The 20,131-nt window shown below is 42.0% G+C and overlaps 1 protein-coding gene across 1 annotated transcript; it reads left to right on the top strand.

Moving 5' to 3' along the window:
* The first annotated feature begins 1,630 nt into the window (after positions 1-1,630).
* On the top strand, positions 1,631-19,435 carry LOC108884528 (MLLT6, PHD finger containing). The gene is made up of 20 exons (XM_018678460.2): positions 1,631-1,945; positions 2,900-2,979; positions 3,091-3,145; positions 3,311-3,420; positions 6,597-6,700; positions 7,399-7,492; positions 8,100-8,207; positions 8,499-8,588; positions 8,743-8,890; positions 9,023-9,820; positions 10,369-10,568; positions 11,053-11,170; positions 11,414-11,480; positions 11,830-11,978; positions 13,527-13,727; positions 14,140-14,216; positions 14,497-14,867; positions 15,058-15,157; positions 16,320-16,529; positions 16,625-19,435. Exons 1-20 carry the CDS (start codon positions 1,837-1,839, stop codon positions 16,658-16,660), a joined length of 3,225 nt encoding a protein of 1,074 aa, XP_018533976.1. The 5' UTR covers positions 1,631-1,836; the 3' UTR covers positions 16,661-19,435.
* The last annotated feature ends 696 nt before the right edge of the window (positions 19,436-20,131 follow it).

The following is a 20,131-nucleotide window of genomic DNA, read 5'->3' as shown; positions in this document are numbered from 1 at the left end:
CAAATTGATTTTAATCAGTAGTTTCACTCTTCCCACTTAGCTCTCACCTCACCCACAGAGTGAATAGTGATACACTATGTCTGCCAGTAAGACTCCACATATGGGAATTTATCTGTGTGAAGGCAAATATAGGTAAAAAGTGAGGGCCTGTGGGAATTTTTGAAATGACAAACTTTAGGAAGTATTGGGGAAATTTTGATGAACACATGGGTTCTGACTAGCCACTAAGTTACTATGTTAGTACATCTGGCTGTGTGTGTGCATGTCAGTGTGGATGCACTTCACCCACATGTCAGCACAGGGACTTGGTTATGCTTTGCTGCCTTCAGACCAGAACAGGGTGTTAGCTTCATCCAGCTGCCGCCACGCTATCTGTCTTCTCCATCAGTGCCAGTTCCCTTTTCTCTCTTTGGGTTTGAAGAGAAGTGACACTTGTGAGACAAACTGTCATCACAGCTTCATGTCCATATGTCAGATTAAAAAGCCCAGTCATCCATTTCAAAAGTACAACCACGCTGCTTCTCTTTTTCCAGTTATAAGAGGTTAACTTCATGCTATTTTTCTAAGTATTTTGTTGAGTAATGTGCGTTTGTAGCTCAGTTTAAAACTGAAGTACACATACAACCTGCTTAAGGACACATAGAGGACATTTTCTGACACATCATCTCTGAACATAAAAGAAGCATGTAGGGAAACAGGAATAGGACTTGCATCTAAAAAGCCCTGCTTCTCCCCAGACTGTGAGTGTGTGTGTATCTGAAGTCCCATTTCCACCATAAAACTGGCCTGCCAGACAGAGTTTACTCAGCCAGTTGAGACAGGAGTCATACAGCAACAATGACGCAAGTCCAGTCAAAATGAAAGGCTTCTGGTGACATCTGCTGACTGAATTATAGGGGTCAACTTGACAGCCAAAAATCAAAATGAAATCCATGCCAAGGTATTTTAACAGGAACAATAACACATTGTATACAGGCGCTATGCAGAGTCAAGGGATGAAATAAAGTTTGAATCATGGAACCTCAGCACAGGTCAGTCGGACAAACTGGAATTTAAACTACTATCTATTTTGCTTTTTATTATTTTGGCTGCAACTAGAAGTAGTTTAGTTTACAAATAGAGAAAGAATAACCTACAAATGTAGACAACTTCTTATGGATAATTTAAAGCTTATACCAAAATGTATAAAATCAAAATTAAGCGGATGATAACGCACTACACACAGGTGTATCTTCCGCTCTGTGGATTGTTGTTTTTTCCACGTGAGGTCAGGACACTGGATGGTGAAATAGCTTGTAATTGTTGCCTTGTTATTCACTTCGAAATCCTGAAGATGGGGCTGTTGAGACAAAATTGATAGAGAAACAGAGTGCAGCCAGCGGTTTTGACTGATTGATCCACATGTTTTACTAATCTAATTTATAAAATTCTTAACAGGACTGAGGATGTGCGGCTATAATTTTCTCACGATTAAACGAATTTGAAAATTAATGTGATGAGTCTGTAAACTTGCGGTGAAAACGCGATTCAGGTTAAAAATAACAATAACTTGCTACCTTTGCTGTGACTTTTATTCCGACGCACAGGAGCAAGTCTGAGCATGCGCACTGCATCGGTACTACTGGGACTGGAGGACATCACGGAAAAAACGTAGCAGCAGCTACCACAAACCCCACGCCGAGATTTCGTCTCTCCGCTGCGCTAAAACTGCGCGACGAAAGCGGCCCACGACTATGCCCGGTGCGGCGTTAAACTGCGGGACGACCACTTGACAGGCCTGGGCGAGGTCTGAGCCGTTGCCGGGAGGTGAAATACATTTCTTCATATGGGAGCAGCATGCGGGAAATGGTCGGAGGTTGCTGCGTGTGTTCAGACGAGCGAGGCTGGGCTGAGAATCCGCTGGTTTACTGTGATGGACACGGCTGCAGCGTCGCCGTTCACCAAGGTAACATTAGCCGCTGTTAGCGTGTAATTACCGGGCAGCTGTGGCGTCTGAGCCGGGGGCTGGAGACAGCCAGAGGTGCTGGTAGGTCGATAGGTTTCTAGGTAGGTCCGCTGCTGTCTACGTGCGTGTTTGTGTGTGTGTGTTGATGTGTGTGGGAGGGGTAGGCGTGCTGTTTGTTGTTTCCTCTCAGCACACATGATTAAACACACAGGGCCAAGCAGGGTGACACCGAGCCTGGATGGCGCCTTGATGGCACTGTGGGTCCGAGTGAGTGTATGCCTGTGTGGGTTTGTGTGTGGCTGTCTGGCCCGGTTGGGTTCACGACATACTGCAAGAGGCGTGTTTTTGTCACAGTTAAGCCCGGCGGGCCCGCCGGTTTGGACACTATGTTGTGTCCATTTGCTTTGTTGCTTTAATGCGTCTATAAAGGAGAGCAGTTCACTCGTAGGATCATATTTCTGTGTAAAATTCAGCTCTCTCGCTGGACCAACTCTGGGAGGCTGGTGAAGATTTATGCCACGCTGACTTTACAATGTTCTCATCTGCAGGGTACATTTCTGAAATAAATGTGATTTAGTTTGAGTCAGTCAGCGAAAGATTAGTTTGAAGCGGACACAGTAGGTTGAGCTGTCCTCATAGGGTCGTATTCATTCATACTCAACTTTAATGTCAAAGTCCCAAGTGGATAAAAATGGTCTTTTTTTAAGGATTAGTTGACCAAGATATCAGCAGCACTTAACATTACCATCAGGACTACACACTATAGTGTACAGTGTAAAAGATATGAATATATTAGTAAATGATCAAGATAAGATCAAGTGTGGAAGAGACAAGGTGAAAGAAAAATTGGGCAATATGAATTACATTTTCATACATTTTCATGTGCTGACAAAATGGTTTCAATGACACATTTCATGTGTTCTGTGTGTGTGTGTGTGTGTGTGTGTGTGTCAGCATGCTACGGCATTGTCCAGGTGCCCACCGGCCCGTGGTTCTGTCGGAAGTGTGAGTCACAGGAGAGGGCGGCGCGCGTGGTGAGTATGCCAACACACAACATGACACAACACATCTATCCATTCCTGCCTCACCTGTTATGATTAATAATACACTCCCAACAAGCTCTGCTCTCACTTGTCCCACCACAGAGGTGTGAGCTGTGCCCCCACAAAGATGGTGCTCTCAAGAGAACGGACAGCGGAGGTAAATCTTACTCTCCCCCTGCTTTTTTTCCCCAAAGTTACAGTGCGAGTGGAAGAAAACAACAGGACCTTGTCCTCGCCTGAAATAACACAGAGGCTGCAGATTTTCACCTTATTCATTGAGAGCCTTATCATACCATTGATTGACTGCCAATCTCTCCATCAGGCTGGGCCCACGTTGTATGTGCACTCTACATCCCTGAGGTGCAGTTTGCCAACGTCCTCACCATGGAGCCCATCATCTTGCAATATGTCCCGCATGAGAGATACATTAAGGTACTGACACACACACTGTGGGAACAACTTGCCCTGAAACATGCAACATGTTGCTCCATGAACAGCTGTTTGTCTAGAGGACTCAAAGTCCAGTGAGTACAAATTTAAGAATTCAGGACACACTTGCGTTAGTCTGTATGCTCAGAGAATGGTATCAAAAAGACTTTGTGAATCTGAAAAAGCACTTTTGTTTCTCTACCCGGAGAGACTGTAGAACAAACACTCTTTTTTTACCATAAAGATTTGTCTGCATTTCTAGGTTTATTAGATAGATGATAGTAGACAGACAGGAAACAAGGGGAGGGAGAGTTTCATGATGGTATGTGCCTTAGCCATCAGGCCACGGGGGCACACTAACATTGATTTTTTTTTTTTAGAGCTAATTCAGAACCTATGGATAGGTATCAAACATCAGTTTAAAACATGCCAAATAAGTGATTTAGTCGGGATTTGTCAAGTACCACAAGTTTGGTCCCCAGTGCATGGTGAGATTCATGTTTACCTGTAAGTGATTTTCCTGTAGAACACATGTTTAGAAGTAAAGCATCAGACAATAAAGTATTGGAGGTATTGTTTGCAACTATAACTACAAACATCAGTTTTGGTTTTGGGCCCTCAGAAAAACAGAGCAGAGTTTTAGACTGAGCTTTTTCCATCAGTGTCAACAATCCCACAGTGAGAAATCTGTCATAAAAAAAACAGTTTCTCCACCAACAACAGTAGCTTCAACTAACCATGATGCAACGCAACTTTAAGACAGGTGGGATGGAGCGCGAGTCTCGTTTTTTCCTTAACGGGAAAACAACTTTGCTTCGCATCATCATCGTTCCCTCCACCTACACGTCCTGTACAAACCCAGAGCTGAATGTGGCAAGGTCACGCCTGCTCTCTGGAGGTTGTTGAAAGTCATTCTGGGAAATGTGGGAGATTTCCAGCAGAAGTAGAAATAGATGAGGCTAGTCAAGGGAGCAACAGAGCAGTACATTTACCACAGTTCAACACAAAATACCCACTGTGACGTACTGAATAGTGCTTAAATGCTTAGTTTAAAGTCATTTATCTTGCAAAATGACACACATTGCTTCCTGGGTTTTATATCATTAAAAACCAAATTTCTTTAGGTCTTTTCTTTGGGCTATTATATATATGTATATATGTTATAAGTTATCGATAAAGCAATTTTTAAATCAAAAAAAGAATTAAATATGAAACTGAATCATTAGTTAATTAGTACTGAGAATAATGAAATGATAATGTCCACAGGAAAATTTCTTTAAGTCTGTTCTACATGGAATCTTGATGTGTAATAAAGTACATTGGTTAATGACTTGTAGACATATGAAATGGTTTGATGTTGCATACTGGCTGATGAATCACAAAAATAATGGGACCTCACACAGACATGCAATATAAGACCAACCATGGAAAACATATGAGACATATGAGATGACATATAAGGTAACATATCCTTTATCATATATAAATACACACACACACACACACACACACACATATGTATGTATGTCTATTTCTATATCTATATCTATATCTATCTATCTATCTATCTCTCTCTCTCTCTATATATATATATATATATATATATATTCAAATGCTTTTAAAATGTTCTGCTAATGTCACTTTGTAAAGGCAGCCGTTTAACCACAGACTAGTTTCAGGCCATTATAGCTTTATCATACATCAGTTATCTTGTAACTGATGTGTTTTTTTTCTTGTCTGTATAGTCTGTGATATTTGGCTGAGTGTGTATAGCAGAAGTAGTGAGTGGTGAATTCTGCGTGCACCAGAGCAGGCCTTTTAAAGCAATGCACATTACAGAGAAATCAATATTTGACGCATGGACTCATTGGACTGAGCAGCCAGTCACTGACATGTGTATGTGCGTGTATGTGCCCGTGTGCGTGCCTGCATATAAATGTACACATGTGAGTGTTTGAGTGCCTGGTTTCATATTACTGTGTCAGCTACAGTAAATTGCATGCAGCTTTCCCCAGTCAGAGCCATTCATCCAGATTTTGCTGCCTACATTCCTAGACAGCGTTACAATGGACAGTGAAAACTTGAGAAGCCACTCTTCCTTTTACACGCTCGGTGTAGTTATGTCTCTGGCCTTTCATTATATAGCCAACATCCTCTGAGGGGAACAGAGAGCAGACTAGGATGTGAGGAGTAGAGGAAGACAGAGGCAAGGGGAGAGAAAAAGGCAATACGGAGGGGGCTGAAGTGAAAAGGTAAAGAGCCCGCTGTTCCTTTGTCCCGCACCTGTTGCTAGGCCTCTCCTACCCCCCACCAGTCAGTCCTGCTCACTGGGGAAAAAGCTGAGGAAGAAATACAAAAGCTGTGTGTGTCTGCGTGACTGCTTGTGTGTGCTTACACGTATGCTTACATGTATTTTGTGGACATGTGAGCACAGTCGCACAGCAGTGGAGCCTGATGCTCACAGGATGTGAGAATTCCAGCCTTGAGATCTAAAATCACTTTTCAAAGTATTGTCTGCATGTGATGAATTTTTTCGCTGCATCAAAGTGTGTGCCCTCACGCTCCGCAGTTTATTATGAAACCATCCTACTTCTAGAGAGGAAGACCTAGAGAGAAATTACATGGAGTGTAGGTGACAAAGGGAAATGCATTTTAAATTATAGCAGCATTAAGGTACAAAAAAGACAACTCTCTTTGGACAAATACACAACTAGCTGCAGTTGATGCAATGTAGTCTTTTTCACAACATCCTCAAACATCTGGTCAACAGTTTTGCTGTACAAAGCAGCAAGCACGGAGCAAACTGTGCTCTGTTTGAAAGCCCCATCTGTTGTCTTGACAAGAAAAACTTCCTAATCATTTACAGCAAAGCTGCGGCTGGTCTCAAATTAAGAATTGTTTTATCTTTCCCACACTGCAATCACAATAGTTCACTTTAATGTCTAAATAATATGAATGTATTGAAAATGCCCTGGTAGCAGTGGTGCAACAGATTGAATCCAAGCCACAAGATTTTAAAAAACGTCACTCAGCTTTCAACATGAATCTGCGTTTCTTGAAATAACTGTTTTCTGTGATCTTTGCTCATTTTCAGATCAAGCATTGATCAATGATAATAATTCATATGTCCCTGTTCCCTCATTTCCTTCTCTCCCTATCTTTGCTTGCTGCTTCACCAGACCTGTTATATCTGTGAGGACCATGGGAGGGAGAGTAAGGCTGCTTGTGGCGCCTGCATGACCTGCAACAGACAGGGCTGCAGACAAGCCTTTCATGTCACCTGGTAAGTGTTAAGTTTATGCATGGTTACATGTGTGTTTGTAGTTACATGGTAGGTTTGCTTTCTACAGCTTGGTGATATTATTTTAAAGAATTATGGACAGGAAGCTGGTCAGCAAGATCAGTTAATATCTCGATCGTCATGAAACAGTTGTGGCAGGAATATTTTATGATATGAATTATTTGATGGAACATTTGATTGATTGATTGTATATGTTGACTTAGATGATGAGATGTGAAACAGCAGCCAGTCAAGAAGAAGAGAAAGAATAGCCTGTTGCTGTTCCTCAGAGTGCCTTTATGTATTTCCCGTATCTGAATTTGTTTTATTGGTCTGTTCTATTTTTACCTCCCTGTTGCTTTACATTTTTAGTTGTATGTATTATATTTCAATCAGTTGTAAGCTGCAACTGATTCCTGTCACAGAATGCAGAATTTGACCATTTAAAATCAAGCCTGAGAGACTGGCTGGCACAGATTTGAATGTGCAGAGATGTGACACCTAATCCATTCTGCCTCGATCAGTGACAAAAGCTCTCACCTGACTCAGGTGACATCCAGGTGTCGTTGTCAGGGTGAGTGTGTGTGTGTGTGTGTGTGAGAGAGAGAGAGAGAGAGAGAGTGAGTGTGTGTGCGCGTGTGTGTGTAATCTTTGCTATCTTGTTTCCTCTCCTGTCTGACCCTATGACACCCCCTGTTCAGTGCTCAGATGGCTGGTCTGCTCTGTGAAGAGGAAGGACCAGAAGCTGACAATGTGAAATACTGTGGGTACTGCAAGCATCACTACAACAAAATGGTAAAGATCTGAGAAAATCACTCTTAACCCAAACCCTCCCTTAGACTAGCCCTGTGAATGCAGTGTAAAGTGTTTCCTGACCAATAAACATGACTGTAGTTATGTTTTCATTACCACAACCTTGGTCTGATAATCAAACTGAACTGCCATTTCAGTCTCATGTCATTATTCAGTACAGGGTTTTATGTGCAGACTATTTCATGGTCACGCCCAGCGACTTCCTGCAGTTTCCAGGGGTTGCCTGGCAACCTCATGGCAGCTACAAGACTCTAGAAAGTCAATGCACCCAGCCAAGAAATAGTTTGACATGTAACTACTGTGTAAAAAACAACTTGTTACACACGCAGATTAAACAAGCAACACATAGCGTGTTTATTAGAGAGCTTTAGAGGTGCTGGTTGAGCTAGGAGACCTGTTTGGAGTCTGTATGCAAAGCTAGCTGGCTGTTGGCTGCAGGTGTGTAGTTACTGAGAGTGTTGACTGTCTTCTCAGCTGGCTCAGTATGTCAGACTATTCCTTTAAAGCATTATGTGACAAGAGCTCCACAGCTTTTAAGGTTTTATTTGATCATGAGACAATGCTCATTTTCTTTTTTTGGTTTTTACAGCAGAAGAAGTTGCGCTCCAGTGAAAATACAAGTAGCTCCTTCAGTCATTCCAGGGGCCGCTCCAGCTCTCCCTCACAGGACAAACACCACCACCACAGACAGAGGAAGGTAGGCACTGATGGTAATGTGTGTTACTGTAAAGGCTAGGTAAAGTGGTAACTACCAAAAATTGGCACTGAATATCTTGTAAGATTTATAGTCTTGTTTAAAGGTACTGAAAAAGATTTTTGGTACTGGTACCAAAATTACATCATATTGACACTAGTATAAAAATTTTCAAATGATACCTAGCTCCAGTAATTGTGTTTGTGTCTGTATTTTACAATGGTGACCATATGCCTGGTAGGACCTAGTTTGACTCTTTACATACTTGATCCCTGTGTATGTGTGTGTTTTCAGAGTCATAAGGACAAGATTAGGCAAAAGGAGCGCCACAAGAAGTCCTCTGACAGCCTGAGCTCATCAGTTACAACCGGCAGTATAGAAAAGGTATGAAAAGCCAACCCACAGAGTGACTCAAGGCACTGGCTGTTCTGAGAATGAAATTAAATTACATATTGTAAAGAAATGTCATTTTGTTTGACTTTACAGAAAACTGAATGAATAAAACTAAACTTGTTATGACTTGTGTGCATTGGTGCAGATCTCCTCCAGTCACCACAGCAGCAAGGACAATGAAGCAAAGTCCAAGAAGCTGAGCTCACACAGTCATAGTCATCGCAGTAAAAAGACAGGAAGCACTGGCAAGAGCTGCTCCTCCTCCTCCTGCTCCTCCAGTCCCTTCAACACAGGTAAAGAAATGAACAGTGAACTGTTGAGACACTACAGCGTGTGTTAGGGAAAAATACAGCTGTGATAGAGGAAGGTGACAACCAAGACCAGTGTGTTTGTTTTTCATCTTTGTGTCTGTGTTTCTCTTGAAGGCGGCTCCTTGTCCTCTGCTCAGGATTTCCATCAGTTCTCGTCTTCGTCCCGCCTGGAGCGAGACCATGACCGAGGAGGTGACGACCACAGTGGGGAGGAGCGCAAGGAGCGTCACAGGAGGCCAGCAGTCCAGGAGGAGGAGGACGAAGAGGATGATGAGAAGGAGGAGGACAAAGATGAGGAGGAGGAGGAGGAGGAGGAGGACAGTAAATACCACAAGCCACCAGCATTGACTCCTGCTGATGGCCCATTGGCAGGATCACAGGGTCACGACAGGTCAGAGGGCAACTCAAGTCCTTTTGAGAACAAGGTCACCATCTCTACCTTTGGGTCCATCATGCGTATCACCTCTTCATCAGGACTGGGCAGCAGCAGTAAGATCCGCAAGATCTCCTCGGGAGACTACAAACCCTCCAAGTCTCTCTGCAAGCCGTCTCAACTGAGCACGCCGCCTATCCTAGAGGAGGCGGACCTGGAGGACAAAGCCACACCTCCACCACTGCCCCGAGAGCGGAGGCACCGCGGCAACAAGAAGAGCCGCCACGGCCCTGGGCGCCCACGGGGCAGCAAGAACCGAGAGAGAAGGGAAGAGGAGCTTCACCATCACCATCACCACACAGCACCTCCTCCTCCTCCAGCCTTAACCTCCTCACTCTACCCAAGCCCATCCTCCATCCCACACCCCGCTTTCCCCTCCACGCTACCTCCCGCCACCACCTCTTCCACTTCCTCTTCTTCTTTCTCCTCCTCCGCCGGCAGTTTTTCCACAGGCCGTGGCAACTCACTGCTCGGCTCTGGTGAGTCTCCGTGAGTGATGTGTGTGTGGTAGCCCTCTAGCTTCCTGTGTGTCAGAGTAACTGTATGTAGAAAAAAACTGTATCACTATCTGTTTGCACTTTAGTGTGTTCATTTGAACGTGTTGAAATGTTTCCATTACACATGTGCCATGTCAGCACCACAGTAGCAGCTTATCTGTATATCAGGACCTCACGGTGAACAAGCCACTGGAACTAAGAACCCATAAGAACACATAAAGATCCTGTTTTGTGGCAGTGTTTTTCATACAAGTGGTTGAAACGTTCAGAATATTAAGTAAATCTGTCTCAACCATGTGTATTTGTGTATCTCTGGGTGAGGCAGAGATATTGTCCTAGATAGTGGTTTGTGTGTGCACTGCACATGTTTCTGAGTGGTAAGTTTCCTGCCCTACTTTCAGATTGATTCTCTCATGTACATGAACTCGCAGGTGCTGTGTGCACTTTTTTGCTCTTTAGGAGTCTTACAATTCTTGAGGTGAAACTACAGACATATCTTTTTACATGGCTTTATTCCTCTGGTCTCTCAGGTATCTACTCCAGTCTCAAGGACCCTCTCACACTAGGCGGGGGTGTCTGCAGTACCCCTCTCTCCCTAGGTGGAGGGGTGTGTAGCACCTCCTTGTCCCTGGGAGGGGGCATGTGTAGCACCCCTCTCTCCTCAGGACTCCTTCCATCCCACGTCTCCTCACTCTCACTTCCATCAGTCAACGCTGTTTCAAACACACAGGTACTTTAGATAGAGAGAAAATACAGACTGCAGGAATGCTGTGTCTGTCAGTTATCCCTGTGTGTGGGACAGTTTTCTATTTTTTATAGTGGAATAACACTGACTAGAAAGGTCTACTGTTTAGAATCTTGACAATAACTATTTTAACAGTTAACACTACTATTATTAGCCACTGCATTTAGCTTAATGTTGTTGTTTCTCAGGTAAAGAAAAACACGGTTATAGAACTAAAAGAGTGAATGAATGGATTAGTTGATGGACAGAAAATTAATCTGCAACTATTTTAACAATTGATTAGTCATTTTGGTTATTTTGTAAGCAAAAAGGTCAAACATTTGCTTCCAGCCTCTGAAATGTGATATTATACATATTAAATCACATTTCATGTCAGCAGATAGTTTGAGATGTCACCCATTGTACTTGGATTATAAGACCAGTGTGTACTTTCTTTGTCAGCCAGATGTTGATGTTCCCTGTGTCATAGGTCCATCCAGGTTCCAGCACCTCCTATAGCCTGCCCTCCACTCAGTCTTTCGCCAGCTGTCTCTCCACAGCCCCAACACTGCCGCCACTACTGAGCCAAGCCCAGACCTCACTGCCAGGTGAGCGAAGGACAGATTTCAGAGATCAGTCTGATTCACTCACATTTTTTATGAAACTGAAGCTAGTTTAAGATAAGCTTCCACAGTAATAGCTTTTCTGATACAGCTACTTTTCCTTGTCAGAGTGTGACATTAAATCTCTTCACACTGCACAACAGACACTATACTTTAATGATGAAAAGTACTGCATTTCAATAAACAGAAAATCATGTAAACTTAATGACTCTCTGTCCCCGTTCTCAGAGTCTGACCTCGATGACTGTCGCTTCCCGTGTCAGGGGAGCTCACCAAGAGAGAGTCTTTCCTCACAGTAAGTCTTGTTCTTTGCTCTCTCATCTGTATTGGTATTTTACATACCTAATTCACCTAAAGTAGACAAAGATGTGAACATTAAAATACAGGTTATGAGACGGCCTCACTATCTCCATCAAATGGAACATCATCTGAATACATTTTCTCTTTACTGCAGCTGTAGTCAGATCAGTTTCCATTTGAGCAAATAGCAAAGGGAAACAACAGGGAAATGGCAGCTAGTTAACTACCACTGTGACTGGGTGGATTAGAAAAACACACTAACCACAGCCACAGGGTCTTGTTGGTAGTTTTGCCACTTGCTTACTGCATTCTGACTCTGTTATTTTCTCCTCCTCCACACACAGGTCTCCCATGAGCTGTCTTCCTCTTCTGTTTGACCAGAGAGACGGGTTGGGTGCAGGAGTTAGAGCCCGTCCAGAGAACGTCCCTCCAGCCAGCTCCCACATTGAGCTCCTACTGGAGAAACATGGCAACGGAGAGATGGGAGTCAACAGTGAGTCAGCCTGAAAAAAGTCACACTGTACAACAGTGGTTCCCACATGGACTTAGGGTGATGAGATGATCAAAGGACCTCAGTTTTTTAACCTCTAAAATACTCAAAAAATCATTTTAAAAGCCTGAGAAGGAAAAACCACTCTTTGGTTGAACTGCTCACAACTTGTGGCCACACTAATTCACACATGACTCTGTTTACCTACACGCTGTGCAGCTGTCTCTGTGAGAACACAAACTTGTGCTATTTAGAGATGATGAATGTACCTGTGGACACAGTCAGGGAACAAAAAATAGCACAGAGAGAGACAGCATGCTGCAGCAATATTGAAAGCAGCTCCAGCAGCTTTGTTTCTCATGTTCCTTCACATTAGATTTCTGTTTTGCTCTCTGCTCAACCAGATACCTCACTGCCTCTTACTCTGACTCACTTTTTCTCTTGGGACATCATGAGCTGACACTTGTTTTCTAATTTATTCTTAGCTCTTTTTTCTTTCTCCACCCAGTTCTATCACAATTCTTCCATTTTGCTACGTGTTTCTTTCCATTTTCTCATTCTTTTAATATTTCTACCACCATCTTTGTTTCTTTATACCATTGTTTCATAGTTCCTCAAAATCAAACATGGACCCTTCTTTCTTTCCCAGCTATCATAACATCTCTTAACTATGTATACCTTTATACATCTTAGTTCACTTAAGACTAATGAGTGTTTACTGCTGTTCCTCCCTGCAGAAATGAGAGAGAAGAGTGTGTTTGTTCTCCTGTCTGTGATGCTGGGCATGCTGCATTGGACAGCTCCATAGAAAATCAATTAGAAAGCATTTAGAGGATGGGTTTGAATTTCTAGTTCAGATCTGATGGCACTGCAATAAACTTTATAAAAAAGTCCACAGCAATCACCAGTTAATGTCAGAAGTTAATTCAAGATTTAAATCTCATTTTTCTTTTACAGCTTTGACAATCATTTACACTACCGTGTGAAGTTTCCTATCAAAAGTTTTAGAACACACAGTTTTTTTCAGTTTTTACTGAAATTTAAGCAGGTCAAGTCCAGTGAATAACCTTAACGACACAGCAGTAGTTTGGTGACCTCTTATATTTTCCAGCATAGTTTTGTCCAACATCAGCCCAAGCAGGGGCCTCACCAGTCAGAATAATTGAAAACACCTGTGTGGGTACAGTGAACTAAACAAAAGCTCAGCGCAGGTTCTGGGTCTGGGTCCTTTTGTGACAGATATTTCCCTGTGCTTTACTGATTGTTTAACCATGACTAATTTATCCTCATATATACAGTAAATGTATGGGAATATTATATACTAGTCCTGTGTTCTCTGTCTGGTGACTTAAACAACATACTGTCAAGCAGGGCAGATACAGACTGTTTAAACTGTTAAGAACTAAAAAAGATTTCCATTATTTGAACTGTTAAGGAACAGTGATTGATCTGGTTTCTAAAATCTTCATAGTATAGATGTACATGTATTCAGTAACAGTGATGGTACAAAGTTTGTTAATGATGTTAAATCTCCCCTCCCTGCCCCTCTAGTTGTGGAGATGCTCCAGTCCCTACACTCCCTGCAGCAGGAGAACCAGCGCCTCCAGGACCAGATCCTAAGCTTGACAGCTAAGAAGGAGCGGCTACAGCTGCTCAACACAGAGCTGGCCGTGCCTTTTCCCCCACACGCTCATTCCGCCCACGGCTCCTTGCACACCTCCACCCAGATCAACTTCCTGTCATCCACTCAAGGTCAGATTCTTAATGTCTTCTTCCTACTTTCATATTAAAACCTAAGGATGCACTGTTCCTATTGTGCCATGTAGTAATTTCCTCCACGGCATCCACTGTTGTCTATTGACAGACATATTGATATCATACCAGAAACACTGGTATGGTAAGCTGCCACCTCTCACTATAGTTTCATTTTAATATGTCTGTAAGGTGAAATAACAACCACCATGAACAGGCTGTTTAAAAAGCAACTTTCTTCTTCTCTCTAGCAGACTAGACAGGGTTTGGAGCATTGCTGCCTCCCACTGACGTAGTTATATCATTGCCACTTTATTTCTGTGAGGGCTCTATTGGTCAGCACCGTCCACCCCTGTGGTAAACCTTTGAGTTTGTAGTTTTCATCCTCTGTTTGTGCCTCTCTGATCTGTAGACCCCCTGAGCACCAATAAGAGTCCCCTGTCCAAAAGCTGCTTCCTGAATGACACCTCCTTTGTTACCTCGTCTGAGGTGAGAACCTGTAGATACCGCCTTACCTTGAACACATTATACAGATAAGCAAGTATGTTTCTGCCTCTTTAACCTCTTTTTAGCAAGAAATGTTTAACCATTAATACAGTGAAAATAGTGATAATGTATGTTGTTTCTTACCATCAAATGTATACTGATTATTTACTCTCTCTAACAGTTTCTATTTTAAGGTAAACTGAGGCATAAAGGCACTGACTTCTCATCAAAAGCAAGCAGACACTTAAATAACTAAAACGCACTTTTCATGTCTTTGTTCCAGGAGCTCCACTCTGGTAGTCCGTCCCGCAGTAGCTCGTCTCTCTCTTTCCAGAGTACTCCTCCTCCTCAGCAGAGCCCCGCCTCCTTCGGTCAGCCGTTGCTGAATGGCCTGAGCCGGGGTTTCAGTGATGGTTTGGGAACCATTAGTCAGGCCGGCAGCTCCTCTCTGCCGGTGGTGGGTGGGCTCATGGCGTCTCTCGCAGGTAGTCCTCAGCTGAATATGAACGGTGTGCTAGGAAGTTTGAACGGTGTCATCCAGTCTCCAGTGCAGAATGCACCACAGCCCACACTTCCTGCTCTGCGCCCCCAACCTCCACCACTCAACCCCCAGGCACTGGCACAGGGCTTCCAGCTTCCCAAGAGTGTGAGCCCGTATGTACCCAGTCTGCCTTTAAACGAGCTGAAGGAGAAATCCACTCCACTAAAATTGTTATTTTCTTTAAAAGTGTGACATGTCATACAGCTAATGGATTTTACTTGAACTAGGAATAAGGCTGTGGTTGTTAGTTGGTGTGTTGGTGCATTGTTCAGTGCTTTTAAGTGACTACTGCTTGTGTTTCAGGTCTTCTCTCCTGTCAGAGCAGCAGAAGCAGCTTCTTCTGGAGCAGCAGCAGCAACAGCAGCAGCTTCAGCAGTTCCTCACCTCACAGAACTTTACTCCTGTAATGACAACCTCTCTATTACTATTTCACTCACCTCTATTTTAAGGTATTTTCAAATTGTGCACCTTCTCACTGGATCTCCAAAAGTTCTGAGTTTTATTTTTTATTCTCTCTGGAGGGAGGCCAAAATAATATTAGTTGTCAGTACCAGCTACTAACAGGCCATCACATGCACCAGTGAACAAGAAAAGATGCAGTTCTTACCTGGACCCTGGTGAGCTCAGTTTGCTTTCTACAGCTGCTTCACTCACCCTCCCTCCAAGTCAAATAATGTTTATTTGCACAGGTTTTCACAGTCTCAATGGGTTTCACAGACCCACAGGAGACATTTAGACTCACTTAGTAACTTAAGTTTTTTTTTGTTTTTTTTTGAAACAAGTATATTTTACTTGTGTCTAGTACTAACTGGAAGTGAAAGTTACCATGATTATTTTCTGATACTGCCTTAGTGATCTGCCTAATTTTGTCTCGTCCCATGCATGATGCTGGACTGTTAAAACTAATTGTATCTAATGGTTTTTTGGAGTGAAAAACAAGGATAACAATATGGAGTTGTCCTAGCAACAGCAAACCAGCCACCATTCATTCCCATATTTGACTTGCAAACTGGTGAAGGTCTGGTGGGGTTGGAACTAGTCAAGCACTGTGAAACATGGTAAATATAGAAACTCATTTGTTTCCTGTGTGACTGTGAAGTTTAGGGTTTATCACTTGTGATGTGCTGTATTGTATAAGGTGCCAGGGAGGTGAAACTCCCAGCACTACCACAAGTGTTAAAATAAGTACAAGTGGTGCAACATGGATGACTGAAGGAAAGCTGCATTTGTTCAGCTGCTGTGAGAGCAACATAAGCTTTTGACCAATTATTACACATCCTATTTACAAACATGTTATATGAAAAGATACACGTCGAAAGGCTGCCTTGCAGTAAGTAAGATTTGTTTTCAATTTAACTCCTGTTTTGAGTTAAATTGATGTGTGCAATGCAAAATAGAAAAATGTGTAATGTCACACAGTCACAGATTGAGTGTGTGCTACTCATGGTCAAAACCTCCACAGGACAACTTTAGCTTAGATTCCTTCTTAAATGTAGACTTTTGCCCAGTCAGTGTGTGTCCTGAATGTCCTGTAAACTCACTGTCTACTCTTGCTCTTCCACCAGGAGCAGCAGGTGGTGGTGTGCCAGATGCTGCAGCAGCAGAGACAGAGAGAGCTACAGCGCCTCACACTGACAGGAGCACTCACCTCCACTCCAAATTCACCCATGATTGCCCAGTCACCCAACTTGCTGTCCTCTGCTACAGCTTCACCACTTCAGGGCAGCCAGGGAGGAAGCCTCTTTGGTCTGCAGGACAACGCACTTCACAAACCAGTGAGTCATACTGCAGGAGTTCTCATTCTGACTGTATATGCTGTAATGTTTTCAGTTTTAGAAATTTAAGAGACATTGTGTAATTTAATTTTCAGACTGCTGGAGAAAAGGGTGGAGACAAGAATGGGTGACGACAGCACAGGAGCAGCTCAAAAGAAGATTATCAGGCCTCACATGCCCACTTGAAGACCTGAGGTCAACTTACAAGACTTTTGACCAGCTTTCCTTCTCTGTCATCTTCATCTTAAACCCTCTTTTATGAATGTATAACAGGATGGACTTAAACATCAAGGTGAAGTTTTTTCGTGTTTTTGAATTCTTTTTATCAGAGGTTCTTTTCATAGGTTTTTTGTGTAGGCAGCTTTCAGAGAGCATGATTTCAATGGTCTCTTCTTAAATTGCACTAATTTGTTAGCTAGACCAATGGGGCTGCTTATAAAGGCAGAGCCAGAGTTCCTACTCATCCCTACAGGTGTTGTGTAGGCTGTCGGTTTGTGAATGGGAACTCAAGGTCAGAGAGTTTTTTTTTTTTTTTCCTCTGACTTCTTCAGCTGACTGGTCATGAATTCCTTCCATGGCTTGAACCAGAGTTTCCACTCAGTCAGTGAGAATCAGACTTCTGTCCCTGCAACCTCAACTGTCTTCCTTGATATTTTGTCTTCCCTTTGTGTTCACCCCACCCAAATTTCATCCTAGATCCTATATATGTTGCAGCCTCTCACAGGCACTTATTATGTAAAGGATAAATATACTGTCATTTTCAATGTATGGTTAGTGGCATTTCAACATTAAGCTAGTTATTACCTCAGACTTTTTTGCCACCTGTTTCCCATTGTTGACATTTTGTGCTGACTCATTAACGCAATAGTCTTCACTGGATATAAATGCCCACCAAAAATCATGGTGTTAACTCTAAGGTAGTAACTCATGTAAATGTAAAAATGGCACGCAACCCCAGGTGTCCAAAATGGCGCTATCGCCTACTAGAGAGTGGCATCAGCACGAACGTTGAGCACTAGGTTTTATTCTGAAAGACCACAAGAGTTTCTAAAGACTTCTATATCCTTCCAGTTGCTATCGAGATTAAGCAGATGAAACCAAACCTTTGGAAATTATAAGTAAGAAATGAATTGTTTTTCCTAAACAAGTGAGCACTTTGCATGTTAGTAGCTAACAGAGCAAATTAGCCATCAACGCAGTACCTTATGAAGGATGCTTGGTACTTACTAGGCCACTAGACTTACAGGTTTTTGATTTCTATGAGTATTTTGCACTCTGTCCTCAAATGTCAGCTTTTTATGTTACTTTCATACATCGGTATTCTTTTCATGTCTGCCAACTAGTTGTTCTTTTAGCAATACTGGATAGATAATGCCTTAATGATAATAGATTTACAGAGAAAACTATGAGCCCAAAGGCTTTCTCTCTTGGCGTCTTTCTTTGATAGTGTTTTTTTATCACAGGGCTCATGGAGGGGTACATTACTAAAGTGAAAGCACTCTTGTTACACCCATTTATACTTTTGATAGCTGACTGATAATTTCAACAGTTGAAATGTGTGAATAACCGTATAGTGGTAACTGAAGTGTCAAATCATTTTCTATTGTAATATTTGTGTTAAGATGCAATGTTCTTTAGTTGTTTGTGCTTCAGAGAACTGAGAAGGACTAATTGAAAATCTTACAGTCTGCACAGTGGTGTCATAGGAAGTCTGCTGGGGACAGCCAAGAGGTAACAGTGTATGATACATGGTGTAGCTGTTATCAGCACTGAGAAGACAGTGAATTGCCAGTGTTGCTACTGTTGGCCTTTACTGCAGGGCTGTTCAAGCCCATGTTCATGACGTAAGCCAACGTAGAGACTATGATAAGCTTCTTTTTCCTTCTGCTCCACTTTATCATGTGATGCCTCTGTTTGGCTCAGTTTTACTGACAAAGGCCACTCTCACATTCATCTTTTACTCTCAAAGGTAAGGGATTCTTTTATCAGGTTTTCTCCTGTGTTCTTTAAAAATATTGTCATAGGCCTTTTGAAATATTTTGTCACTTCTGTTTGCAATCTTGAACATGATCTCCCATACATGTGATGTTGAGTGCTAGATGGTTTTGTTAGCAGCTAATGTAGACGTCATAAAGAAACTTCAAGCAACTCACTAGTTGGTGATAAATACTGTAGCAATGCCAGAAGAAGAGTGTTGATTATGTTGATAAAGACGTGAGTCAACGCCTTGACATGACTCCAAGTGGGAGGTCTGCATTTTACCAAGCATGTCCTTAAGAGTCTCCTCTCAGCTGAGGCAAAGTCCAGACACACGACCATGTTCAAGAGGATGACTGAAAAGTGGATTTCTGAAGCAGTTTCTTTCTCATGTTGCACTGGGGCGCTTTGGGCCCAATTGTAAATCGTTTTTTAGTACCTTTTCAATTTTGTTGGAATACGAGTTGTATACTTTAATATGTTTGTGTAAAAAACACATTCATTCTTTTAAGCTTTGAAGTTTGGGTAACCAAGATAATCCATGTTATGAATGTCGTACTGTGTATCTTTTATGTATTACAACATTTAAGCACCTAGCTCTGAATGAGGTTTGATGGAGAGCAAGTTACCTATTGGGATATGAATTGCATGAAATGCAGTGACATCTCTATTGCTAAATACCAAGTAATAACTATGCATAATTTTAAATGCATTGTTCCCTGAAAAAATGAAATTAAATGAAATGAGCACTGAAGTTTAAAAAGGACAAGCACGTTGTCATTGTACAGTGTATTTGTTTGAGAGAATTGATCGAAACGAATTTGACAATATTCAGATTAAAAGCCCTGTAAAGTATTTTGATATTTTTGTGTGTAAAATTAAAAGGACGGATTAAGACAACTTTTTTGTCAATAAATGTATTTTACAGAGTTGTTTTACATTTCCTTTTGGGTGTTGAATGACTTAGCTGTAAATAGTCTCAATCTACTTGAAGAGGAAGGTCTTAGGACTGAATTCAACACTTTTTATATCTGGCTTTTGGTAAAATGAAACAGATTTTACTTGTTATCCTGTAGATAAAGTTATTACTTTACCACAGTGACCAACATTAGTAACAAATATTCTATTCTACAGAATAAGAATAAAAATCTTACACCTGCAGAAAATCAGACTAGGAAACGTGCAGATTTTTACTGCCACCTGTGGTGTAACATTAAAAGCAGTTTTGGGAGCCTGAGTGTAGGATTTTTGTTTATTTCAAGTAATCCACTATTAAGTAAAGAAGGGTACTATTTAAATCAACTAATTTCTGTTCAGATTTCAATTCATGTCTAAGCAGCACTTATAAATAAAGTTCTTATAGTCATATGACAGGTTTATATATATATATATATATATATATATATATATATATATATTATGACCATGTATAACTGCCTTTTTAGCACAGAGGAATCAGCCAAAAACTGGCCACCCCGAAGCTGTTCTTATTAAGGGCGTCAGATTGACCTATAAAGCTCTATACAGCTATTAATAACACAACAACATAATAAATAGGATTTTACCTGTAAAAGTCATGAATGAATGGCCAGTGTCTGGGGGGTGGGGGTGGGGGGGGTTGAGGA

Source organism: Lates calcarifer, linkage group LG5 (genome assembly GCF_001640805.2).
Source record: "Lates calcarifer isolate ASB-BC8 linkage group LG5, TLL_Latcal_v3, whole genome shotgun sequence".
NCBI lineage: Eukaryota > Metazoa > Chordata > Actinopteri > Centropomidae > Lates > Lates calcarifer.
Note: the sequence above shows the minus strand (reverse complement) of the source record. Positions and strands in the feature narration are given on the sequence as shown.

What these genes read in the sequence shown, in the direction of transcription:
- LOC108884528 (XM_018678460.2), top strand. Translation starts at nt 1,837, where the DNA reads ATGCGGGAAATGGTCGGAGGTTGCTGCGTGTGTTCAGACGAGCGAGGC. An exon ending in CAAGAGAACGGACAGCGGAG is followed by an intron (nt 3,146 to 3,310) that starts GTAAATCTTACT and finishes TCTCTCCATCAG; the next exon opens with GCTGGGCCCACGTTGTATGT. An exon ending in CTTCCTGTCATCCACTCAAG is followed by an intron (nt 13,728 to 14,139) that starts GTCAGATTCTTA and finishes TCTGATCTGTAG; the next exon opens with ACCCCCTGAGCACCAATAAG.